We start from the raw sequence: 21,350 nt of genomic DNA on the forward strand, positions 1-21,350 counted from the left end.
ACATAGATGTTGTTGTACACATGACGCAGCTTGAGCTTGTACGTGCTGCATTGGAAGATCACAAACATTGCACCTCAGATAATACCAGCGAAAGTACACAATAACAAACCATGACATGATAAACCGTCTGCCTTCCGCTTTGCTTTGAGTCTTTGCCCCATCCGTTCCGTGTCTGACACTTCCTTCCTGCAGCAACCCTCATCCTCGCCCTACATAATGACACACCCCTCATCCTGCACCGGCTTGCTGACGAAGCCCATCTCGGCAAACGTCTGCGGTCCCTTCTTCCTCGGTCCCGGATCGCCCGGGAAGCTCTCCGGTGGCGGCAGAGCAGGAACCAAGCTATCCTGCAGGATGTATCCTCTCTGTGGGGCTGGCGCAGGCGTCGAAACCTGAGGAGGCGCAGGGGATCCTGACGGCTTCGGCGACGCGTGAGCTTGTGGCTGGTTGTACCGCGCCGAGGGTCCGAGAGAAGGAGGGGTGGTGATGATCTGGGGGTTGGGGGTGGATGCCGAGGGCCTGATTCGGCCTTGCGGCATGGAAGGGGAAGGGGGAATGGAGACTTCGATCTGGGGCCGTGAGACTTTGCGCTGGCGCTGTTGGTCCTGCCCGTTGAGATTGGGCTGAGGGGACCGAGGTGACATTGGCTGGGCGTACGCATTGCGCCCGGGCGAACGGGGCATACTTGCGCTAGCGGGCAGCGCGGGGGACCGGACGGCGTTGGGATTGGGCGAGACGAGCCCGCTGGTCGAGTACGGCCGACCGTTACCCGGGACAGGTGATACCGGGGTGGCCGAGGAGAGCCGAGCCTCGTCGATCCGCGCTGCGTCAAGCTTGGCTTGGGCCCGACTCGAGTCGCGAGGAGGAGCCCGACGGGTCGAGAGGTAGTCGGAGCGGATCTTGGCTTGGGTGTGGCGCCGGACGAGCGTGTCGTTCAGCCGGGACTGATGCTCCGAGAGGGTCATCTGCTGGGGTTGTGGAGCAGATAGGGCTGCAAGTCGCTGGATGGCATCCGGGTTGTTGAGCTTTGCGGCCTACAGGTAAGCTTAGTACGTCAAGCGTACGGCTGTCAGCTTACCCGTTGATACCACTTCTTCGCCTGATCTCTGTCCTGCCTTCCACCGATACCAAGCCTGTCCGTCAGCTTGATGCCCTGTCTCTAGCCTATCAGACTCACTCAAAGTAGTACCCCATCGCAAAGCATCCATTCGGGTGTCCCCGTCGCGCCGCCTTCTCCGCAAACGTCCTCGCAAGGTCCTCATTCTTTCCGAAATGTCCTTCCGCACCACACAAGAACCACTTGCTCAGCGCCATATCCGCCTCAATCTCCCCGCCCTGGCTGGCGAGTGAATACCACTGGACACTCATGAGCGGGTCGTATGTCGTGCCCAATGAGGCGTGTTCGTAGAGGTATCCCATCTTGTACTGGGCAGGGGCGAGACCAAAGTGTGCCGCGCGCTCTAGAGCTTCGCGTGAGGATTGTTGCTGCGCGTGAAGGGCGTCCGATGGTGGGGCGGTCGGCGGGAGTAGGAGGTGAGGTGGGATAGGTGCAGGGGTAGAGAGCTCGCCGGCGAGGAGCATGCCGTACACATAAGACGGCTGGGGGAAGTCGGGAGTGGTCTGCGAGGACGCGGCTCGGAGGAGCGGTAGGGCGGTGGAAGGATCTGGTGAGAGGTGGAGCTGGCCCAGGAGGTTGGCCATACCCATGCGCTATACCATCAGCAACGATCGCCAGTGCCACCGATACCAACTCACATAGGTGCTCTCGCAGTCCCCTTTGCTTCTGCCCCGCTCAAAGCACTCCCGCGCTCTGCCCAAATCACCCACACCCTCGTAGTCCCTCCCTAGCCTGAACCACCCCCTCGCTTCTCCGCTCCTTGCCGCCACCTCAAAGTCCTTGAAGGCCTGCCTTTGGTCCTTTGGCAAGAAGTCGGGGCACGCGCCGGACGCCAGGAGCTTACCGCGAAGATAGCTCGCCAGCGCGGATATTTGCGTAGAGTGGTGTTCCGTAAAGGAGATGACGATAGGGATCACGACGTTGAGCAGCATGTCCAGCTCGCTAGGTAGCCGCGCGGCCGATGGGGTGGTCTCTGGTGAGATAAAGTCGGTGGGCGAGCCGTTGGGGTAAAGATGCCTGTCAAGAACCCGAAGGACGTCTTGCGAGAAGTGCACCTTGTCCAGGTCGTTCATGCCGTCCAGATCGGGAAGGCTCGCTTGAAGTGAGTCCGTCGAGGGCATCGGCGCGACAAGGGGCGGTCCAGGGCCAGCCGCGGAAGACGAAGCCGGAGCAGGAGCTCGAGGCGGGTGCGTCATGCTTGTGGGGGAAAGATATGACTGATGCGCAGAGTATTGGGGGAGATGGGTGATGACAGGTGTAGGAGGGATGGATATGGGCTGCCGAATTGGAGTGGGTGAATGCAATGGCGGGAGCTGTACCAGTCAGCGGGGATGCAGAGATGTCAGGCATGCCGCTCCAGCGAGATATCCTCTCTCCCACGACCGACGGTCCACCCGTGTCTCAGGCCGAGTAGTGTGCGACAGCGCAGCGACAAGTCCAAGACTTACCGAAGCAGTTCCCGGTCTCTCCGAGTAAGCATACCCCGATCCGTCCATATGCTGAGGCTGCTGTGCTTGCTGAGGTCCGCCCCATCCGCCGCTGCTTGGTCCGCCATTGCCGCTGCGCGATCTCGCATTTTGCCGGTAGTCCTGCGAGTAACGCGACGCGTCGCTGTTGAGCGATAGTCCACCGAATTGCTCTATGGGCGGCTGAGAGTACGGTCTGGAGGTAGGTGTAGATGACGAAGAGTATGAGGATGCAGTGTTGTACACGGGCGGAGGGACGTATGCGGATGTAGGCCGCTGAGGGACGAGTGGTGGCGCCTGAGGCGGTGCAGGATTGTAGGAGCTTGACGGGCGAGCGGAGCTATTCTGAGCTATCTCGGAGGTATTGTAGCGCCGAGCATGCGGAACGAGGTGGGCCATCTTGATTGTATGTGGGGAGCTGCTGAGCGCTGAGCGCTGAGCTCTGGAGGTATGCTTGCTTGATTGTACGATTCGAGAAGACTGGTATAGTGTTTGTTTACGAGTTACGCGATACGCGATCCGCGATGACGCGTGAATCGCTGCGGGGTGTTGCTGCGACCGTTGCCGCTTGAGCTAAGCTTTACAAGGCAGTCCTTCGGCCACTCGAAATTCAGCCGCATCGCCCTTTCGCCGTCTCTCGCCAGCTGCTGTCCTACGCAGGCAAAAGCAGTGCAGGACCGCGACCAGGCGGTTCTAGAACGCGCCCAAATTGAGGAATGTAAGAGCGCGTTTCGGCCTGAAATCTGAAACACAGCCACGTGGCCTGAGTGTGGCGATGCTGCCGCCAAGTGTGGCGAAACCCCTGACTGTCCGATCCTTTCTTACCGTGCTCCTCTCCCTCGGCGGTGTGGAGCACCTGGATGAAGGGAGTACGCAGTGTAAGGCCAGTGATAGCGTGGTCATCTATACCAGGCCAAGAGGGTGTTTCCCCCTCTCTCTCCACTTATACTTCCTTCGAATTCGCCACCCACACCCCATCCCCATACATCCCTATCGCACCTCGATCAGCACTACCACTCACGCAACCGAGTCCAGCCAGTCCCTCCTACATCTACGACTGTTTCTTCTCTTCATACCTCTGTCCACCTCACCCACGTCGACCAGACCCCCCAGTTCACCCAGCTCACCTAGCTCACTATATTACTTACCCCTCTCTCTCCGTACCCATGCCAGGCTCATCCCAATATGCCCGACGGGATGTTCGTATCCAATATTCCCCACCTTTGAACGACTCTCAGGGCGATTTCCCGTTTCTATAGGAAGATATATCCATTACCAACATCTCCCACACCGACCCCAACGCAGGCTCATTCGAGGTCGAGGCCTTGCTGAGGCAATTCCCCGAAGGCACCTCTCGATCAATTATTCCTGGGATTGGTTATACAGTACAAGACAAGAAGCACACGGGCGTCCTTTCCAGGGGACTGATTCACAGCTTCGATCCTGACGAAGAGACCGGGGAGCAAGTCGAGTACCTGAACATAAGGGCCTATCTGCCCGAGCATTATCAGCCCCGGACATGGCCGATCACTGAGAACGCAAGTGTGGGGGAAGCGATACCACCCAAGCCGATCAGTCTCTTCACAGACACAACCCAGGAAAGTACGGCGGTCATCAGCCCATACACTTCTACATCACCCTTTTCTCGCATTGAAAGTCGCTTCAGCCCCATGGAGCTCAACGGCCTTCTGGTCGATATGGGGCAGGATACGCCCACCAAGTCTTCGCGGACCAATGATGATTTCTTCGACATGACTCTGGCCGACATGCTATCTCGATCGCAATTCTCACAGAACACCCAGGCTGACGGGCTGATGGATCTGCGGAAGGAGCTCGAGGCCGACGGCATGCATGGTGATGCTATACGTGGTATCCTCTGGCGTAATCTGCTGGAAATGCACGACGAAGAGGCCAAGACGTGGCTGCAAGGCCTCGCGATTACGCCGGACATCAAAGATCGATTGCTGAGCGTTGCGATGCTACGGGCAGACACAAAGGGCGATGATGCTGGAACCGTCGAGAGGAAGAGCGGAGACGCTGCCGGCGGTGAAAGTGATTGCGGTTACAGCAAAGAGTGGCAGAAGACAATTGCCGACATCATCAAGGAGATGAACACTGAGGAAGTGAAGCACTTGAAAGACAGACTTCTACTGCCTGTTCTTGGGAAGCTGAAGGAACGTGTGAGCTCGGCGCTGGACAAGGTTGTCTGGCAGAATATGGAGACAAGTGGTTCGGCCGAAGATGTGCCCAAGGCGATCAAGGATCGTTTGACAGACCACCTACGCGGGCGAGAGCACGCCACTTTCTGGAAAGCTCTGGTGGCTGATGTGGAGTCGAGATTGGAGACTGACATACTGGCGGGTCCGGAGACAGTGAGCTTGCAAGACTGCTGGACTGTGACAACGAAGGACGGGCTGGCGGCGTCCCTCTGCGAAGTGCAGCCCGGTGGATATGCTGCTCAAGGGAAAGCCGGGGAGCAGAGCTACGTGGGGACACTGGGCTTCATGGAACTACTACCAGCGACGGCAACGTAGGGTAGCGGGTAGCGCCAGGGGCGTGGCGGCGGCCGAGGTACGTATACGAGCGTCGGTACGGTTGGGAGGGCTTTCGGCTGTTCCTTACGGTGTCTTCCGGGATCATCATGGCTCACTGGTGAGGCTCGATTGTTTATAGATGGGAGTTCCGCTTTCTAGTTTCGGCTCTGTGGTCTATGCATTGATGTGATATGTGACCAGGGATCTGAGTGAGCACAGGTCAGGTCGATGTCGATTACGGACAGCTATTCTCCATGATCAAGGGAAAGAGTAGCACGTCTTGAGCTCACTGCTTGAAGTGTTTCAAGATCAGAAAGGATGATATATACGACGGAGTCTCGATACAGCGAGTTGGGGGGCTGTCTGCAGACAAGCGAAGAGACACGGCTCCTTCTCTGTCTCGTAACCTTCACTCCCAGTCAATCCACAACCGAGCCGTCCAGCCGCGATACCGATCTGCCCTTCCCAGTCCACGATGACTGCCATACCCCACCGTACCCGTCGCGTGCCCGCCCGGCGCCCTGGTACCACGCAAACGACGAAAGGCACTTCTGGTCGCGAGTCCTATGCCCCTTCTACGACTTGTGGTGAGGATGCGCACAACCTGAGCGTGCTCGCGGCGTCGGCGTCCACGTTTAAGCCTCAAGGGGTCGAAAAGAAAGGGAAGAAGAGGATATCCGCCAACAGCAAGGGGCAGCGTGCAATGCTCGACAGAGTGATACAGCACACGGCGACGGTGTCCCTCTCATCCTCCCCGCCCGTCACCTCCGAAGAGACCGCGCGCCAGACCGACGCATTCCTCTCGAACGTCGAGAAGGAGCTTGGTCAATGGGTTGTGGACTTTTGCGGTACAGGCACAGAGAGATCTGACCTCCCTCTCGGTACCGGTCCGTCCTCAGACGAGCAGCTATCAACGCAAGACCGAGTCGACAGGATCACGACCATCCTCAAAGAAGCGGCAAGGACCCACGCGGCGGCCCTGGGGGACGAGAGCTATACGGGCGAGTTGGGAACGAACGAGGCTCTTGCACTGACTGAGCGAAAGGAACGACGACAGAGGCTGAGGCCCGAGGATGCCCTGTACCACAATATGTTCGACGAGATCGATGCGTACTTGTCCGCCATTGATCCATTCTGGCGGGCCTCATGTGGTGGGGCTGGACAAGAGTTGCTGGCGACGATCGGGTACCTAGGAGTGGAGGCGCGCATGAGGCGGTGGAATGAGGAGTGAGCGGGCATCGAACACTATGCGGAATGTTGGTTGATGCACGTACCTTATTAGAGCTAGCGAGTCGCGATCGCAACACTCCGCACGATCCCGCACGATGGCTAGTTTACTGCCGTGAGCGCTGATAAACGGACACAACGTGAGCTGCGAGACACTCTCATGGGTCCCTGACGCTGCCCTCCACAGAGACGCGAAACTTAAAACAGACGTACAGTCAAGGACGAGGATCATCAGTGACTGTATCAGTAATTGACTCTCAAATTTGCCTCTCCACATTACTCATTCATCCGCTTCTTCCTTCTTCTCCTCCCCCTTCCACCCCGGCGCCTCAAAGCCCACCGTCTTGACTTCCAAAGTCTCCAAACAAACAAGAACCACCACCCCCGTCTTTGCAAAAGAAGGCACCAGAATAATCCTCGTTGGATCCTCATCGCCTACAATATCAGCTTCCATCTCATCCCAGTGCCTGAACGAGGATATCGGTAAGAGGTACAGAAATGACTCACCGCCCGTCAGGGCCGTCTCATACTCTGGTTGATTACCTAGTATGTAAACATCTGGTCGATGTTGGATGATAAATGGGTCTGCGTCTGGGAAGGGGTAGATCCCTGCGGCATCAGCCTCGACTCCACAACGATACGGCGGGCAACGTACATAAGGTATCTGGCGCAGTAGGGGCGATATGCCGCCATTCTAACGTCCGCCTGGCCATACCGAGCCTGGAGGAAGAAGGGAGGTATTTGAAAATATCGTCCACTGTTTGTCCCCCCGTCGTCAAGAAGCTATCCGATCAGCTTCTGCTTCGGGACCCAATCAAACTGAGCTCGCCAACTGACCTCCTTCCTCCTATTTCGCTCCAAGATGGGTTCGTCCCACTCTCCAGCCCCTCCCTCTTCCCGCCAATCATGACTTTTGGTAATGGCTGTTGAGGCAGGGTGGCGCCCGCGGGGTCGGCGGGACCGGGGACGACATTGATGGGTAGTGAAGAGGAGAGGAGGTCGGAGAGGACAAGGGCGAGGGTGCGGGTGGGATGGGAAGAGTAGACGGGTTTCGAGGTCGCGTTGAAGCGTTTCTGGGAGTCAGCTCAAGGCCAGCGATCGATTGAGGAGAACACACTATTTGGCGATCATCTTCGCCTTTTACGGGATTTGATAGTGAATTACCAGCGAGGACGAGCCGAGCTATCCGAGATCCATCAATCAGATCCTGGATGGTCAGCTGTCCGCCCTGGAGAAGGCAAGCGTAGATTTAGCTCACGCTAGGTCCAGCACTCTCTCCTCTCAGCCAATCCACCAGCATCTGCACCTTGATATCCGCCAGTGCTTCCTGTGCGCCGACAGACAGGCCCGAAACGACAGCGACCCAGGTCTTCTCGCTTGACCCATTTGCTACTGGTGCACCTGCCAGTATCAGCATCGCTCTAGCCCTTTCACATGCAGGAGCTCACCGTCGACCTCCATAGCTTCCTCCTTGGCCTTCGATTTGCCCTTCCCGTTGAGATATGGCGCATCGCTCGGAGGGCGGTATATCTCTGGCAGTCCGGCAAAGCAGAGGTCTATGACTTCAAAATCGCCTGAGGAGGTCTCCATCCCGAGTACAGCCATGATCACGCCTGTCCCGTCAGCTCGAGTCGACATCGGTTTCATGGATATCGCAGCTCACCTGTGACTAGACCTCCCCCTTCTCTATCCCTTTCCCGCTTCATCTTCTCTCCCACAAGCCGTACACGCCCCGACTCGTCTTCGAGCTGTACAGCATCCTGCGCAGAGTAGAATTTGGGTCGAGCAGCAGGGACAGCTATCCAGTGCTACCGTATGAGCTCTGCACTACATTCTCAGCCTTAGAAGCTCACATCTCTGGCCATATCCTCCAGCACATTCGGCTTGAGCGGCATGTCCATATACGTCGTTCCGACGATATAGCACAGCTGTCCTCTTTGGAGATTGAGGATTCTGGGTAATAATGGTGGTTTGCCTGAGGTATCAGCCTTACCCCTCGCACCAGGGGGATCGCCGTACCTCTGACATGAGACCATCGTTCCCCAGCTCTTTGCTCGACGATAGGCCGGAGCTCTACGAGCCGGACAAAGTAGATATTGGCATACTGGTGCTTGTAACTTCTTTGAGCGGGGTCGATGTAGAACGGTTTCGAGAGCTCGGGGAGGGACGAGTAGGTCGTTACGGGCCGTTTGAGAACGGATGTTGAGGGCTCCGGGAGGGGCTCTGGTAGATATACCATGGTGGGCAGCTAGCTTATGTGCAAGTTGGGGAAGTCGGGTATAGAAAGTCAAGGTATGGCTGCTGTTCGTCGCGTCGAAATCTCAAGCTGACCGCGTCTATTAGGAATAGCCCTTTGTTTGCTGACGTAATTAGCTAATTTGATTAGCGGGATCTAAAAATGGTATAAACAACCCGACTGACTTCTATTGCCATCAGCGTCACCCGTCGCCTGTCGTCTGTGCACTGGATAGTACAGTCACCCTCTGTTCGTGTTGCCTCTCTTCCTTCCTTCCCTATCATACATATCATACACATAGGTCGTCAGCATCAAAGTCGAACGGGGACCTCGTCTACGCTCTTAAAGGCCCACCTACCGATTCGTATCCCGCATCGACTCCAACACGCCACCCGATGAGCGCATAATCACCCCTTCAACCCTATCATGTCCCTCGCGAACCACCTTCTTGAGACATACGAAGATCGCAAGCTCATGCACCCCCCTCAAAGTGTCCAGAGACTGGGAGCGACCGGTCCCAATATGCAACATCAAAATTCCCGAGCGGGGCCGAGCACCCATCACGGCGCCAACGCCGCTCACGGGCAACAGGTGGCGGGAAGGGCGTCGATGGGTGGAGCAGGAGGACAGGGACAGGGAGGGGGCGGTGGGGAGGATGGAGGAGCGAATTGGTCGAATCATGGGATGCCATGGTGGATGGCCATGCCGCCGCATCTCATGCAGCCGCAGCAGAGTATAACGCCGTGGAGTGAGGAGAGGCTGGCGCAGATGCAGGTCAGGCTGTCGAGGAAGCTGGGGCCGGAGTATGTGTCGCAGAGACCGGGACCGGGCGGTGGGCCCAAGCTTAGGTGAGCTTCTTCGTCTTCTTCACTTTGTTGAGAAGCACAAGCTGACTTCGCAGCTATATCGAAGGGTGGAAAGGTCAGCTGCGATGCACTGTATCTGCTGCGGAGAGGGCTGATCATCTGCAGTGATCAACCTAGCAAACGAAGTGTTCGGCTTCAGTGGCTGGTCATCATCCATAGTATCGCTCGTCACCGATTTTGTGAGCTATCTCATTCCTTCAATTCTACGGATTGAGCATAGCTGAGTACACCAGATCGACGTCAACGAGCAGGGCAGATGCTCGATCAGCGTTTCTGCTCAAGTTCGGATAACGCTCAGAGACGGCGCATTCCACGAAGATATAGGTTCAGGACAGGCGGAGAACGTACGAGGGAAGGCGTCTGCTTTGGACAAGGTGAGCTGGCGAGCCTTTATTGGCTTTGGTCCGCTCAGCAGCTGACATAGACAGGCAAAGAAGGAGGCTGTCACCGACGCTACCAAGCGGGCATTACGGAGCTTCGGCAATGTCCTCGGTAATTGTCTATACGACAAGTCGTTTACGGCCAATGTATCCAAGATGAAGGTTCCACCTGTAAGCTAATATCCCCTGGTCCTCGCAGACACACTAGCTGACACTTTAGCCACGATGGAGCCCAGAAGAATTAGAACGTCGACCCGAATTCACTCCAGCGGGAGGAAGCAGACCTCCACCCGTTGCGCCCACCGCGGCACCACCTCCTCCGCCCATGTTACCCCCTATCGCTCAAACTTCCGGCCCGTCCGACCGATCTCGAGCGGGCACACCCCTCCGGTCCCTCAACGACAGCATAGCGGAAACGTCCGTCAATATCACGATGGACGAGAACTTTGATGCCGAGTTTCTGGACGACAGTTTCTTTGATGTCGATATGGCGGAAATACCAGGGATGCAGGAGGCGCCAGCACAGTGAGCTATCCGCTCGAAGATAAAGGGCAGGAAGCTGATACATTAGGTCAAAGCAACCAGCAGCTGGACCGACAGAGGCGACTCGTCCCGCTCTACCAGCCTACCAACATCGAAGCCGCCCAGAACCTGCCGCCACTACAGCGAGCGGACCAAGTCGCACGAGTACGTCTGCACCGTCTTCGGTACCCCAGCAACAGCAACAACAGCAACAACAGCAGCAGCAACACCATCAGCAGCCAGAAGTCGTATCTGCTCCAGCTCGACAAATGACCGATATGGGCCCGCCTGCCGTGCCTGATGAGCCTACCTCTCGGAGTTCAGGAAGCAGTGCGAGTGCCGGCGAGACGGCAGTGCGGCCAAAACCACCCGGAATGGTGCCTCCAGTAAGCAGTGAAACGTTTGGATCATCAGCTCAGCTGATAAACAGGAACGCCCAACCTCGAATAATGCCGGATCGTCTGCCCGCGCTCAAGCCATCTTGGCAGCCGCACGAGCTAGCGAAGCCTCTTCTTCCCACACCACCACCCCCAATACCTCTCACACGTCTCATGCTACTCCCTATCAAGCACGCCAGCTTGTCCCTCCCGTCCGGGCCGAGTCCCCCAAAATCCCTGCCGGGGGTATAGACCAAGTCGCCGCTCGAGCCGCCAGCGCGCGTAACTTTCGCAAAACCGCCGAAAAGCTCGAATTGGACGTCGGGATGAATGCTCCGGGCGCCGGGGAAGGGCCGGAGGGGATGTCGTTTAGTGGAGGGTTTACGAGTGCGAGGGGGATCAAGCGGGTTATTTCAGGTGAAACGTGAGCTGCCCCGAACAGTACAAGGATAGGGACAGGGTGATGCTGATGATATAGGAACAAATCCCCGTCTAAGCAAGGCGGAGGGTACGGCCAGCATCAGCAGGGGCCACCGGGGCAACAGGGACAGTATGGGCAGCAAGGGCAGCAGCAACAGCAGGTTCAGCAGGTACAGCGGAACGGACCGAGGAGGGCGTTAGGGGAGATTGAGATACCAGGCCAGGGCCAGGGGCAGGGACAGGGACAGGGGCAAGAGTGGGACGGGGCGAACAAGCGCCAGAGAGCGATATGAGGCGGTGTGGAGCAGGCTATGTGGTCAGATGGTATGGGCGGTCTGGCGGAATGAGACGAGATGTCGGGAATACGTAGGGGAGGGCTGAAGGCCGCCGGCGGGATCGAGACGAGAGGGAAGCCTGTGTGTGGTAGATCATCTGGATAGTCCATGTATGTACCGGCTAAGATGTACTCTATATCATGTGTACTCTAGGCATCCATCAGTAATTCAGTACAAACAGGCAGCCGTTCAGGCCGTCCAGCTGCTTTTCCAGCATGACGAGTGGTATGTAGAGTAGCGCGGGGACTTTACGCGACACGTTGCCTTTTGACCCGTCCCCCTGATCAGCTGAGAGGAAGAGAGGTCCAAAGTATAGTTGATGCGGTGCATCTAGGTGGTACAAATCCAGACAAAGCTCGACCGACGAGACCGCAACGCCCAACTTCTCCGTCATCACGCCCCGTACACCCCTCCATCCCGTGCCACACTAAACCGTACGCTAGGCACGTTTAGGCCCTCCACAGCCTCGCTACGAGCTCGGTCAATCCTTGAGAACGTCAGCTCCTTCTCTCGTGCTGTATCCCGATCTCGACCTCGATCCCCGGGCTTGCCTCCATGACCCATACTTGCCCCATACCCCACATCCCCTGCGCGCTGCGACCATGCTCTCTGCTTTCCTATCCACAAATGAGATCAGAGCAAAGCCAACTCACCAACGTCATTCGTGTTGAACTCGTATACTCCCCAGACCGCCAAGCCCGTCAAACCCCTCAACGCCCAAGTGGCCATCGGACCAATGACGGGGAACTTGCGTGGGTGGAGATAGTCGACGACGATCGAGTCGAAACCGATATGCGAGTGGATGATGAGTGAGACGGCAAGGACGCCGTCGATGATTGGCTGTAGGGTCAGAATGGGTTCGTGGCACCATCACGTGAGAAGACGGAGATGGCAGAAAGTAGGATAGTGATGGGTAAGCGGGGGTGGATGGAGGAATTGAGAGGTTCAAGGCTCTCGCGCCCGAGTTGAGGCTCTTGTCGTTACTCGCCTCCCCTTTCTTCCCTCCCCACACATCAGAACTCTCGCACTCTCCCAGATCTACCAAGTCTCCCAGATTTCCTTCGTCTTCGCATTGTCCCCTCCGATGAGGATCCTCTCCCCGTCGCCCCGACACCCACTCCATCTCCTACCATCGTACCCACCCCACAACACCCGTCTTCCTCTTAATCGCAGGATCGCAAAACTCACATAAGCACTCCCAGTACTGACAGCCGCCGCCCCCATAACAGGAATCAAACTCGCACTGAGCACGCGCTCAAATGCCCAGTGGTATGACCCATGCGCGGCATTAGGGGCCGGGAACGATGTCGCGTCGTTTACTGTCCCCTTGAGGATCGCTATTGTCCATGAGTTCTCATTCTCATTGCGCACATTGCGCACTCGCGGCGAAGAAAGCCAAGGTCATGTCAATAACTTACGTCCTCCTGGTGTGTATTTGAACCCAGCGGTCTCGTTGGCATCGATCGTAGCGTCCAGCCGGGGTCGTGAAGCCTGAACAGCGAGGACGCGCGCTTGCTATGTCAGCCTAGATCCCATCATCTGCATGTCATCCGCATCGGGCATCAACAATGCGCGGGCGCCGGAATGCCCCCAGCTCCTCCTCTCTCAGAGGAATGACGCACAAGAGTGGATGCCCCGGAATCCAAGCCCAGCGCGGAGGGCTGATGTGGTCGGGCGGAAGAGAGCTGAGGTGGACATGCTGGCTATGCTGTATTGAGTAGGAGGAGATGTCAATGGTGGACGCTGGTCGTACTCGTGGGTGTATCTTTAGCCGGGTGTGATCGGAATGGCGAGATCTGGTTCCGCTGCCGGCGTGTGTACGGTATGCTAAAACGGAGACTTGTTGATTGGTCGGTGATCGGACTGAATTGGACGAGGCGGGATAGTTCGATCGGAGAGGATGGGGACAGGCAGCATGCATGCGCAGAGGGCGCGAATGCAGAGTTGAAAAGGTGAGTCGAAGACGATGTAGACGAAAAAAATGGCCGGGGCCCGAACGCGGCAAAAAGAAGAAGCTCTCTGCCAGAGAGTCGAACTCTGGTCTCAACCGTGACAAGGTTGCATACTAACCGTTATACGAGCAGAGATGCAAGCTTTGTTGTTGTACAGCTTGAATTGCCAACGTTTATAGATGGCATAAACTAGATTAGCAACTTGACAGAGACCCCAGAACTTAGCCATCCTGTAGGACAAGTTAGGTCGAGATGATCACACGCGGATAGCGCCCTGATAGACTGCCCTCTCCAAGCTCCTCAGTCTCGTGCACAGTCGCCCACTTCGCTAGCGCAACGTCCCCGTACATACATAGAGCACCAATCTCATCTCCTCAGACCAGCCACTATCCCTTGCGTCTGCTGCACCACCCCCGTCCCACCATTGACCCCCCTATCTCTCCCTCCAACCGCTATGGGTTGCGGTGGCCGTTGCTGCTGAGGCGGCGCAGCACCTCCTGCCTTTTCCCTCGTCTTCCATGCGGTTCTTATTGAGTCTGACCTCGCCAGCAGCTGAACCCCGTCAGCTACCTCTCCATCTCCACAATGAGAAAAGACAACTCACCGCCTCAATTTTCACCCCATCCTCTATACTGACTAGTATCTTCTGCATGATACTTTTGTGATTCGCATGCGGTTTATCGTCTCGTATCCGCATCATCCGCCATCCGCCCATATCGGTATTCCAGCACACTTCGATGATTCGGTCATCGAATTGTTCCCCTGACTCTTTCATTCTGATATCAGCTCTTGCCTGGGGAAAGGGTGGAGGACGCAGAGCTTACTTCTCCCACTCGTCATCCTCTACTAGTAGTTCGTCAAAGTACTCGTAAGCCTCCCGGCCGAGCCAGGTATGTAATAAGAACACAGGCTTGGCCGTATAGTCCGGATCGTGCGCAGAGTACGAGGAGGGCGGGAATCGAAGTTCAAGCTTGAAGTCTACCGAGTTCTCGGATGGCGGTTTCCACTTTAATCTGCCATGTCAGCTGTCGGCTCCATCGCGCAGAGCCACAAGCTTACATCTTCTCGTCCGTTCCCATCACGTACTCGCTCTCCGCACACGTAAAGATCAACCCATCGTGCCCGTGCTGTAGTGCCGGGACGTGCACGTCGAGGACCGTTTTCATATGGTACGAAAGCAATTGCTCCTTCGCTACCACTTCAAATGGGAGATCGTCCCGCCATTCGGGGTACTGAGCGAGCGCGCGGTTGAAGGGTTCGACGATCCATGATTTCAGGCGCTAGTCGTTAGCTTTGTTGGTCCGCCTGGAGTGTTGGTACTCACGCCAAAGCGAGACTGAATCGGTTTAGAGACGACCTTGTCCCCATTCAGGACTAGGCAGTCGAATGCGTAGAAGCGCAGCGTAGACTAACAGTCAGCATTGCCTCTACCGAGTGGATAAGGATATAGAAGCTCGCCTCTCCTGTTGATGAATCTATATCGACGACGAGCTCCCCATCAAAGATCGTATCTGTGAGAGGCTGGTCTTTCCGTTCCCAATGTGGAAAGCGAAGACCCTGGACGGAGAAGTACCGCTGCTTGCGGTCTATCTGACGGTGTCAGCTACTGGAACCACCAAAGCAGGTCGTTATTAGAACGGCTTCCCGGCGAGGATAGGTCTCTTCCTGTATGACCTTACTCTATCGCTCCGGAAACAAGCCGTCGGACTAGATCCCATACTGTTCCAGCGCGATCCTCGCTAATGCACCGGCTCTCTTCGCTGCGCCTCCTGCCCCGACACCGTGCCCATACTTGCGCTACGACTAAAACTCACCAGCCAAACCTCCTGCGCCCCGGACATCCCATTCATCACCACAAACACCAGTAATCTCACTCCGTCGCTCTTCTCGCACACCCAAAAGTTCTTCTGCTCCAGCAGATCCAGACTGCCCGAGGTGAATGAGACCGGCTGAGCGCCGGGGAACCGAGGTTCTCTCAGCCCGCAGAGCTCGGCGACGCGCGAGGAGAGGTAGGCTGCGATGGTAGGGTCGGCTTCTTCGCCCGGAATATCGGGGATGGGGGAGTGTGTGGGCATTACGACGGGTCAAGGGTGCGTACTGGGGAGTGCTCAGGTGGGGTACGGGTGAGTTGACATCGAGGGCGAAGTGGTGATGCTGGTTGTGCTGATGCTGGTGGGTGGGTGAAACGCGTCTCGGTTCCGGGGGCGATTTCGGGTCAGCTTGAAGGTGGAGGTCGGCCGGGTGGTCGCTAGCTATCGATCGACCACTCGTCCATACACTCTATCCTTATCAGATTAGCTACCTGAGCCCATCATGTCACAGCAAGAAGCAATGGATGGTGCCCTGTCAGTAGACAGCGGTATCCCCACATCAGGTCCGCTCACTCGTTCTCGAGGACTGACCGCCCGAGCTGACCTTCACAGATCCCTCTTCCTCCGCCTCTCCGACGAAACGTCCACCTTCCGACACTCCCTACTCACCTCGTCCTCGTCTCTTTGATGGCCTGCCACTACCTGACGGCCCGCAAGCGAGCGACGTACTCACCGATGCGGACTATCGAAAGATGCGGACTCAGGCCTTTAGCGCGAGGAGTATATTGCCGCCCTTGTTCGGCTCGGCCGCTATAGGTGCGTGGCGCCACTCCCTCACAGCCTCCCTCCAAGTGTCCTGCTCGGAGGGTGATAGCTGATAGTGTCAAGGCCTGATCTCGCCGAAGCTGTTCAAGACCAAAGCAGCCAACGTCGGTATAGTCCGAACCGGCATGTTCACCCGTAAGCCCCTCCTTCCCCCTCCCTTCTTCACCCCCGCTGACTGAACAGTCAGCATGGCCCTCTCGCTCTCCTACACCACCTTTCAACACCTCTCCTCTACCATCCACGCCGCCCGACTGAAGGCACAACACCAAGCCCTCCCACGTACAGATGACGGCCAGGTCATCCTCCCCGACGGATCCACGCGGGGCGATTTGGATCGGTACGCCCCGCCGCCTGAACTGGTGGGGCATCAGACATTGGGGGCAAAGACGGATGAGAGGGAGAGGGGTGTTACGGCCGAGTTGGCGAGTCTGGGGAGAAAGAAGGATCGGACGAGGTGGGCGAAGGGGAGGGGGTTGAGTGGGGAGGTAGAGGAGGAAGAGGAGATGCGGGACACGTTCTTTAGGCCTGGGACGCCAAGACGGGAAGTATAGCGAGAGCTGTAAGAGCGAGACTGATGGGAACGACTCATCGAGGGCCTCTTATGGATATTAACATGAGATCATGAGATGACCGCCCACAGTAGTGATTTCTGTTACTGGGTATCAAATTCATGAAAGTCGTTACTATACACATCCATCCAGTCCATCGCGTAGCAGTACCCATACACTCGCCCCACACCCTTCTCGGTGTCTACTGGATCCCCTGCTCCACCTTCATCCTCTTGATGAGCGCCCAGTCTCTCATCTCAACCTCCTTGCGGAAGGTGTCCGATTCTGACTGATCAGCTCTGCGTCCTTCTCCTGTTAGAGCCCAACCTGAGACTGGGACTCACTCAGGGTCTCGATACTCATACGCGACAGAAGGGAGACGACTTCATCCTTATCATCGAAACTGCATCGTCAGCCTGCCCTCCGAGCTAGTTGAGAGAGAGGGGAACTCACTGCCTGCCATACAATTTGGCCGCTTCGTGCGGTGCTCTTTCGATCTTGACAGCTGCCCCCGCCCCTATCTGGGCACGCTTTACTTCGGCGAATGATTTGTGATTGATCTCAATAGAAGTGCTGCACAATCAGCGACCGCAACTCGCTTTGTAGAGAGGACACGCACATTTTCCCAAGCTTGATTATTTCCCTATGCCCCGACGCCTTATCCCTCCTCAAGACCCCCACCGGCGTGCCCACCTTCAGTGTTCCCTCAATAAGATCCACCCCAAGGATGATGGGATCCCTATGGGTGAAGGCTTGCAGAATCCTGAGGCGGCAGGGCCATACGGCGTTTGGCATAGCGGCCTGCCGCTTCGCTTCCGCGACCTCGGCCATGTATACCTTGGAAGCGTTTCGGAGATGATAAATGCTCAGAGCTGGGGTGTCAGCGTAGCCTCCTCTTACCGTGCCTCCTTGACAACGGAAGGAAGACCATAGACCATAAACTTACCCGAAAACACCTTCAACCCCGACTTCTGTGCCAACTCCGCTACTTCTGCATCAATCTCGACATCAAAGGCCAGGATGACTGCGTACTGGGGCGCCTTGTCCGCCATGTTTGCTGCGCGTACGATCGTCTTCCTGTGGATGCGACCGAGACCGAAGTCCGCGACTGGAATCTCCTCATGTTGAAGGAAGGTGAGGGGCGCTTCGAGCGAGCCGAGGGTAGATGCCTGAACCCAAACACCCTTTCCGGATTCGGCGATGAACTTGTTGAGCGGGTTGAGTTCTCCCTTTGCCTTATCCTTGTAGTACTCCACCTCGTCCTCGTCCTCCGCGACGTACAGCGGGCCGCCGGCAATGGCCTTGTCGAGATGTTGCGCGAAGATCTTGACACCGAGAGCGGCCTGGACCTCTTTGTGGTGGACGTAAGCGGACTACTGAATCAGCTCAGCCTAAGAGGATTTGGCAGTACATACCTTGATGCGAAGTTCTCGCATCGGCTGAGGGGTAAGAAGCGCTCGAACGGTTGTATCGATTGGCCCGTCCATCCCATTCAGCACGACCCTGTCCCCTACCTTCATCACCCCGTTTGTCAAGATGACATCGATCGTGGTCCCCATTCCCTCGATCTCCTTCACCTCGAGGATGGTACACTCCACCTTCGAGGAGAATATCAACTCCTCCCGCATGCCCCGCTGGGTCAGGTTGACGAGCAGCTTCAGCAAGTCGGGAATGCCTTCGCCTGTGACAGCGGAGACGGGCACGAGGGAAGCGACGGCGTCTGGGTCTCGGTTGGCGATGTCGACCTCTGGGTTCTCGTCGAAGATAGCTGCATTCGTGGATTGCTCAGCGAATGCGAGCTTGATCTGCTCGATCCGAAAACCGAAGAACTTCCGGAAGTCGGACGAATGCTTGGCGAGGGCCTAACGAAAACCGCCGTCCGGGGTGAAGACCTCGTCCTCGTCCTTCCATATCTTGTCGGTCTGACGATCAGCCAAAGTCCAACTGAGACGCAATGTGGACGGACGCACTTTGTTCAGAGCGACAACGAAGGGTATCTCCTCCTTCTTCAGTAGCTGCAGAGATTCGATGGTCTGGGGCTGGATACCATGCTATACTTGGTTAACCTACTTCCCCTCGTACAGTCTATGAAGAAACTCACGGTAATATCCACCACCAGAATGGCGATATCACAAATGCTCCTGCCCCTATTTCGAAGATTACCAAAGCTATCATGCCCGGGAGTGTCGAGCATGAGCATTCCAGGCATCTCTACTGCAAAGCTCGCGTCCTTGTTGACGGCGGCGGTCTTCTCCGCCAACGCCGAACGCGGTAAGAAGGTGGCGCCGATCTGCTGAGTGATCCCCCCCGCCTCACCCTGCTGGACCTTGGTCTCGCGGATCTGGAACATCAGCATGCAGCCCTCATAGGGGAGCTGGATGGGATCACCCACCTTATCGAGCAGCTTGGTCTTGCCCGTATCGACGTGACCTAGGACACAGCAGATCGGACTTCGAAGCTGCTCGCTATTCCCAACGGCGATAGTCTGACTTTGCTTCTCCTCCACCCTAAGTCGAGTTGCTGCTTCGCGGAGCTCCGCCGCCGAGCCAGTGTCCGTATTGCCAAGGGAGCCGAGTGCTTCCTCGCCGGGAAGATGGCCGATACCAGGGAGAGCACCGATGATAGGGCCTAAAGCTTTGCAGTCGGTTTGGGTCGAATCTGACAATCTGCGAGATAGGATTGGGGCAAGCGGTAGGGCAACGAGAGCGACGGGAGCTTAGTTCTCGAAAGCCTCGTCCCAGTCGTCCGAGACATCCCCATTGGGCATGTTGCCTTCCGCCGTCTCGTCCGCTTGCTCTCCCCCGTCCTCGACTGCAATTGCGGCGTCGTCGTCCGAGTCTTCCCAGCTGACAACCTCCGTGGTTGACTTGACCGACGCGGGGGCACCATTGACCGTGGAACCGACAGTCGAGCCCTGGGACGACGAAGTTGAGACCGAACGTTTCCCTAGGGATCCGCATTCCGGCGCGTCCTGCTCCATCTCCTGCGCGTTGACGTTCTCGGCGACAGGGGGCTTGCCCTTCCCGACAAGCTTCTTCTTCGTGAATGGCCGCTTGGGCGCCGCACCACCCGCCTGCAGTCCCGCAACACTCATCCCCGCATCCAGCATCGCCTGCTTTCTCGCCTCCGCAGCCGCCTTCTCCCTCTTCTGCTGAGGCGTCAAATCCGACCCTCCGCCTTGGCCTTGACCAGCTTCTCCTTCTCCTTCTGCTTCTTGGCCGAAATTGGGCCAATACCCGGTATATACCGGGTAAAACCCAGTACCCGTGGGCCAAGATAGAGTACCTCAGGCATGCCTTTCCACGCGCTCCGACGGATCTAGACGGCTGTTATATCTCCCTCATGAGCTAGCAGAGCCACATCAGCACCGTTCATGCTCAACAAGCGCCTCGGCGGCACTTTGCCACTGGGTGGCAAATCCAATGATCCTCATTCCTCATCTCGTAAGCGACTCGGCGATGTTCAGACGTGGCACCGGCCCGTTCCAGGGCCTTGTCGCCCGTGCTACGTGACTAGTAACAGTGATTCATACGTCTCCCCGAGTCAGCTATCCAAGCGCTGGCTTGGCAGGTTTGCAGTGTGGGAGCCTTGGGTACGCCGGGTATATCCGCGTCTGCCGAGCTTGATTCGGACGAGGAATGACAACGAGAGCGGGACCGCCTCCTCCTTTCCTTCCTCCTCTCTTCCTTCTGCTTCGCCCGCTTCACCCGAGCCTTCTTCGAAGCCGCACTGGGCAGACTCAAATCCGGCACATCCTTCTCTTTGCACGCCTCAAAGGCGGCCGAGAATCCCATCGGGTTCGGAGCGGGTTTGGTTTCGCCAACGCCGACGAGCTCGGGTGCTGAGTGCTGGAGGGTAGGGTAGAAGGGTTGATTGAGGTGTGAAAGAATGATTTGGGACGAGGGGACATCGCAGGGGAACTGCGCGTCAGCTTAGCCTCGTGCCTTGTTCCTGAGAGACGGAAAGCGTACAGCAGTGACTTCAGCGAGCTGATGTGCGATCTTGAGCGTAAACTTGTCGAGGTCCAGATCGCTCTGATCATACGCCTAAAATATCAGCTTTGCCCTCAGGAACCGACCTTGGGAGGCAGTATTCGAGCTTACAAAAGGCATCCCGCCTTGGCCGCAGCGATCTTCTCCTCCTCGGCTGCGAGCATCGCCTCCTCCTCCTCAATCTTCCGAACCCGCTCCGCCTCCGCAGCCTCCAGCTCCGCCTGCTTCCGCTGCCTCTCCAGCATTGCCGTCTGCATGGCCAGAACATGAGCCGGGACCTTTTTCGCCTTGCCGGTAGGTAGGAGAGGCGCGGTATCGAGGTAGGAGATGTCAGACGCGGAGTTTTCGAGATCATTGGCACTGTGCTGGCTGGGAGCTAGGGGAGTAGGACCTGCCTTGCGAGAAGCGGCTTGAGACTTCTTCTTCAACTGCATTGTCAGGCGTATTCATGACTGGCCAGCCGGGCAACTCACCTTTTCTTTCTCCTTCTTCAATTTCTCCTTCTGTCCTTTGGTGAGAAGCTGTCGCACATCAGCGCTTCGCCCAGAATCTGCCCCAGTGGCGAGAGCAGCCACTCACCTTCACACCTTCCGCCTCCTCTTGGACTTGATTCTCGTACGTTTTCGCCGACATTGAATCGGTTGTTCCTGTGTATATCTGGTATCAAAGAGAGTTATGCTCCTTTTCATGATGTGTGATATGTATGAAGAGAGGAAATTGGAGCGGCGGTATCGACTGATAT

General features: G+C 56.9%; 9 protein-coding genes and 1 non-coding gene across 10 annotated transcripts; 3 read left to right on the plus strand and 7 right to left on the minus strand.

The window, feature by feature from the left end:
* Nucleotides 1–209: 209 nt before the first annotated feature.
* MKK02DRAFT_22337 (uncharacterized protein) lies at nt 210–2,313 on the minus strand (the record flags this gene model as incomplete). Its single annotated transcript, XM_053086551.1, has 5 exons — nt 210–436; nt 686–1,034; nt 1,079–1,133; nt 1,178–1,710; nt 1,756–2,313. 5 exons carry the CDS (start codon nt 2,311–2,313, stop codon nt 210–212), a joined length of 1,722 nt encoding a protein of 573 aa, XP_052948280.1.
* A 1,455-nt stretch (nt 2,314–3,768) lies between these two features.
* On the plus strand, nt 3,769–6,348 carry MKK02DRAFT_31934 (uncharacterized protein; the record flags this gene model as incomplete). The annotated part of the gene is made up of 4 exons (XM_053088405.1): nt 3,769–3,782; nt 4,019–4,955; nt 5,104–5,154; nt 5,587–6,348. The coding sequence occupies 4 exons, from the start codon at nt 3,769–3,771 to the stop codon at nt 6,346–6,348; spliced, it is 1,764 nt and encodes a 587-aa protein (XP_052948281.1).
* Nucleotides 6,349–6,624: 276 nt separating this feature from the next.
* MKK02DRAFT_22436 (DNA polymerase alpha/epsilon subunit B-domain-containing protein) lies at nt 6,625–8,583 on the minus strand (the record flags this gene model as incomplete). Its single annotated transcript, XM_053086565.1, has 10 exons — nt 6,625–6,779; nt 6,852–6,953; nt 7,000–7,127; nt 7,182–7,417; nt 7,462–7,551; nt 7,603–7,736; nt 7,793–7,957; nt 8,008–8,152; nt 8,198–8,319; nt 8,364–8,583. The coding sequence occupies 10 exons, from the start codon at nt 8,581–8,583 to the stop codon at nt 6,625–6,627; spliced, it is 1,497 nt and encodes a 498-aa protein (XP_052948282.1).
* Nucleotides 8,584–9,297: 714 nt separating this feature from the next.
* MKK02DRAFT_23563 (recombination protein Rad52) lies at nt 9,298–10,006 on the plus strand (the record flags this gene model as incomplete). The annotated part of the gene is made up of 5 exons (XM_053086746.1): nt 9,298–9,428; nt 9,482–9,501; nt 9,552–9,625; nt 9,680–9,820; nt 9,875–10,006. 5 exons carry the CDS (start codon nt 9,298–9,300, stop codon nt 10,004–10,006), a joined length of 498 nt encoding a protein of 165 aa, XP_052948283.1.
* Nucleotides 10,007–11,929: 1,923 nt separating this feature from the next.
* On the minus strand, nt 11,930–13,178 carry MKK02DRAFT_42904 (CybS-domain-containing protein; the record flags this gene model as incomplete). Its single annotated transcript, XM_053092199.1, has 5 exons — nt 11,930–11,967; nt 12,134–12,320; nt 12,669–12,817; nt 12,899–12,991; nt 13,103–13,178. 5 exons carry the CDS (start codon nt 13,176–13,178, stop codon nt 11,930–11,932), a joined length of 543 nt encoding a protein of 180 aa, XP_052948284.1.
* Nucleotides 13,179–13,495: 317 nt separating this feature from the next.
* MKK02DRAFT_t39 lies at nt 13,496–13,567 on the minus strand. Its single transcript has one exon. It is a non-coding gene; the product is annotated as a tRNA-Asp (tRNA).
* A 231-nt stretch (nt 13,568–13,798) lies between these two features.
* On the minus strand, nt 13,799–15,507 carry MKK02DRAFT_36213 (putative mRNA guanylyltransferase; the record flags this gene model as incomplete). The annotated part of the gene is made up of 7 exons (XM_053089374.1): nt 13,799–13,984; nt 14,037–14,208; nt 14,257–14,445; nt 14,492–14,712; nt 14,757–14,840; nt 14,891–15,022; nt 15,247–15,507. The coding sequence occupies 7 exons, from the start codon at nt 15,505–15,507 to the stop codon at nt 13,799–13,801; spliced, it is 1,245 nt and encodes a 414-aa protein (XP_052948285.1).
* Nucleotides 15,508–15,745: 238 nt separating this feature from the next.
* Nucleotides 15,746–16,619, plus strand: MKK02DRAFT_42906 (uncharacterized protein; the record flags this gene model as incomplete). Its single annotated transcript, XM_053092200.1, has 4 exons — nt 15,746–15,806; nt 15,856–16,059; nt 16,132–16,203; nt 16,252–16,619. 4 exons carry the CDS (start codon nt 15,746–15,748, stop codon nt 16,617–16,619), a joined length of 705 nt encoding a protein of 234 aa, XP_052948286.1.
* Nucleotides 16,620–16,818: 199 nt separating this feature from the next.
* On the minus strand, nt 16,819–18,966 carry MKK02DRAFT_42907 (P-loop containing nucleoside triphosphate hydrolase protein; the record flags this gene model as incomplete). Its single annotated transcript, XM_053092201.1, has 9 exons — nt 16,819–16,901; nt 16,961–17,019; nt 17,070–17,189; nt 17,236–17,488; nt 17,563–17,989; nt 18,032–18,466; nt 18,509–18,538; nt 18,587–18,655; nt 18,718–18,966. The coding sequence occupies 9 exons, from the start codon at nt 18,964–18,966 to the stop codon at nt 16,819–16,821; spliced, it is 1,725 nt and encodes a 574-aa protein (XP_052948287.1).
* Nucleotides 18,967–19,332: 366 nt separating this feature from the next.
* On the minus strand, nt 19,333–21,241 carry MKK02DRAFT_42908 (uncharacterized protein; the record flags this gene model as incomplete). The annotated part of the gene is made up of 6 exons (XM_053092202.1): nt 19,333–19,767; nt 20,324–20,536; nt 20,588–20,648; nt 20,720–21,036; nt 21,082–21,129; nt 21,188–21,241. 6 exons carry the CDS (start codon nt 21,239–21,241, stop codon nt 19,333–19,335), a joined length of 1,128 nt encoding a protein of 375 aa, XP_052948288.1.
* Nucleotides 21,242–21,350: the final 109 nt, after the last annotated feature.

Source organism: Dioszegia hungarica, assembly GCF_025882075.1.
Source record: "Dioszegia hungarica strain PDD-24b-2 chromosome Unknown MKK02contig_6, whole genome shotgun sequence".
NCBI classification, from domain to species: Eukaryota; Fungi; Basidiomycota; class Tremellomycetes; order Tremellales; family Bulleribasidiaceae; genus Dioszegia; species Dioszegia hungarica.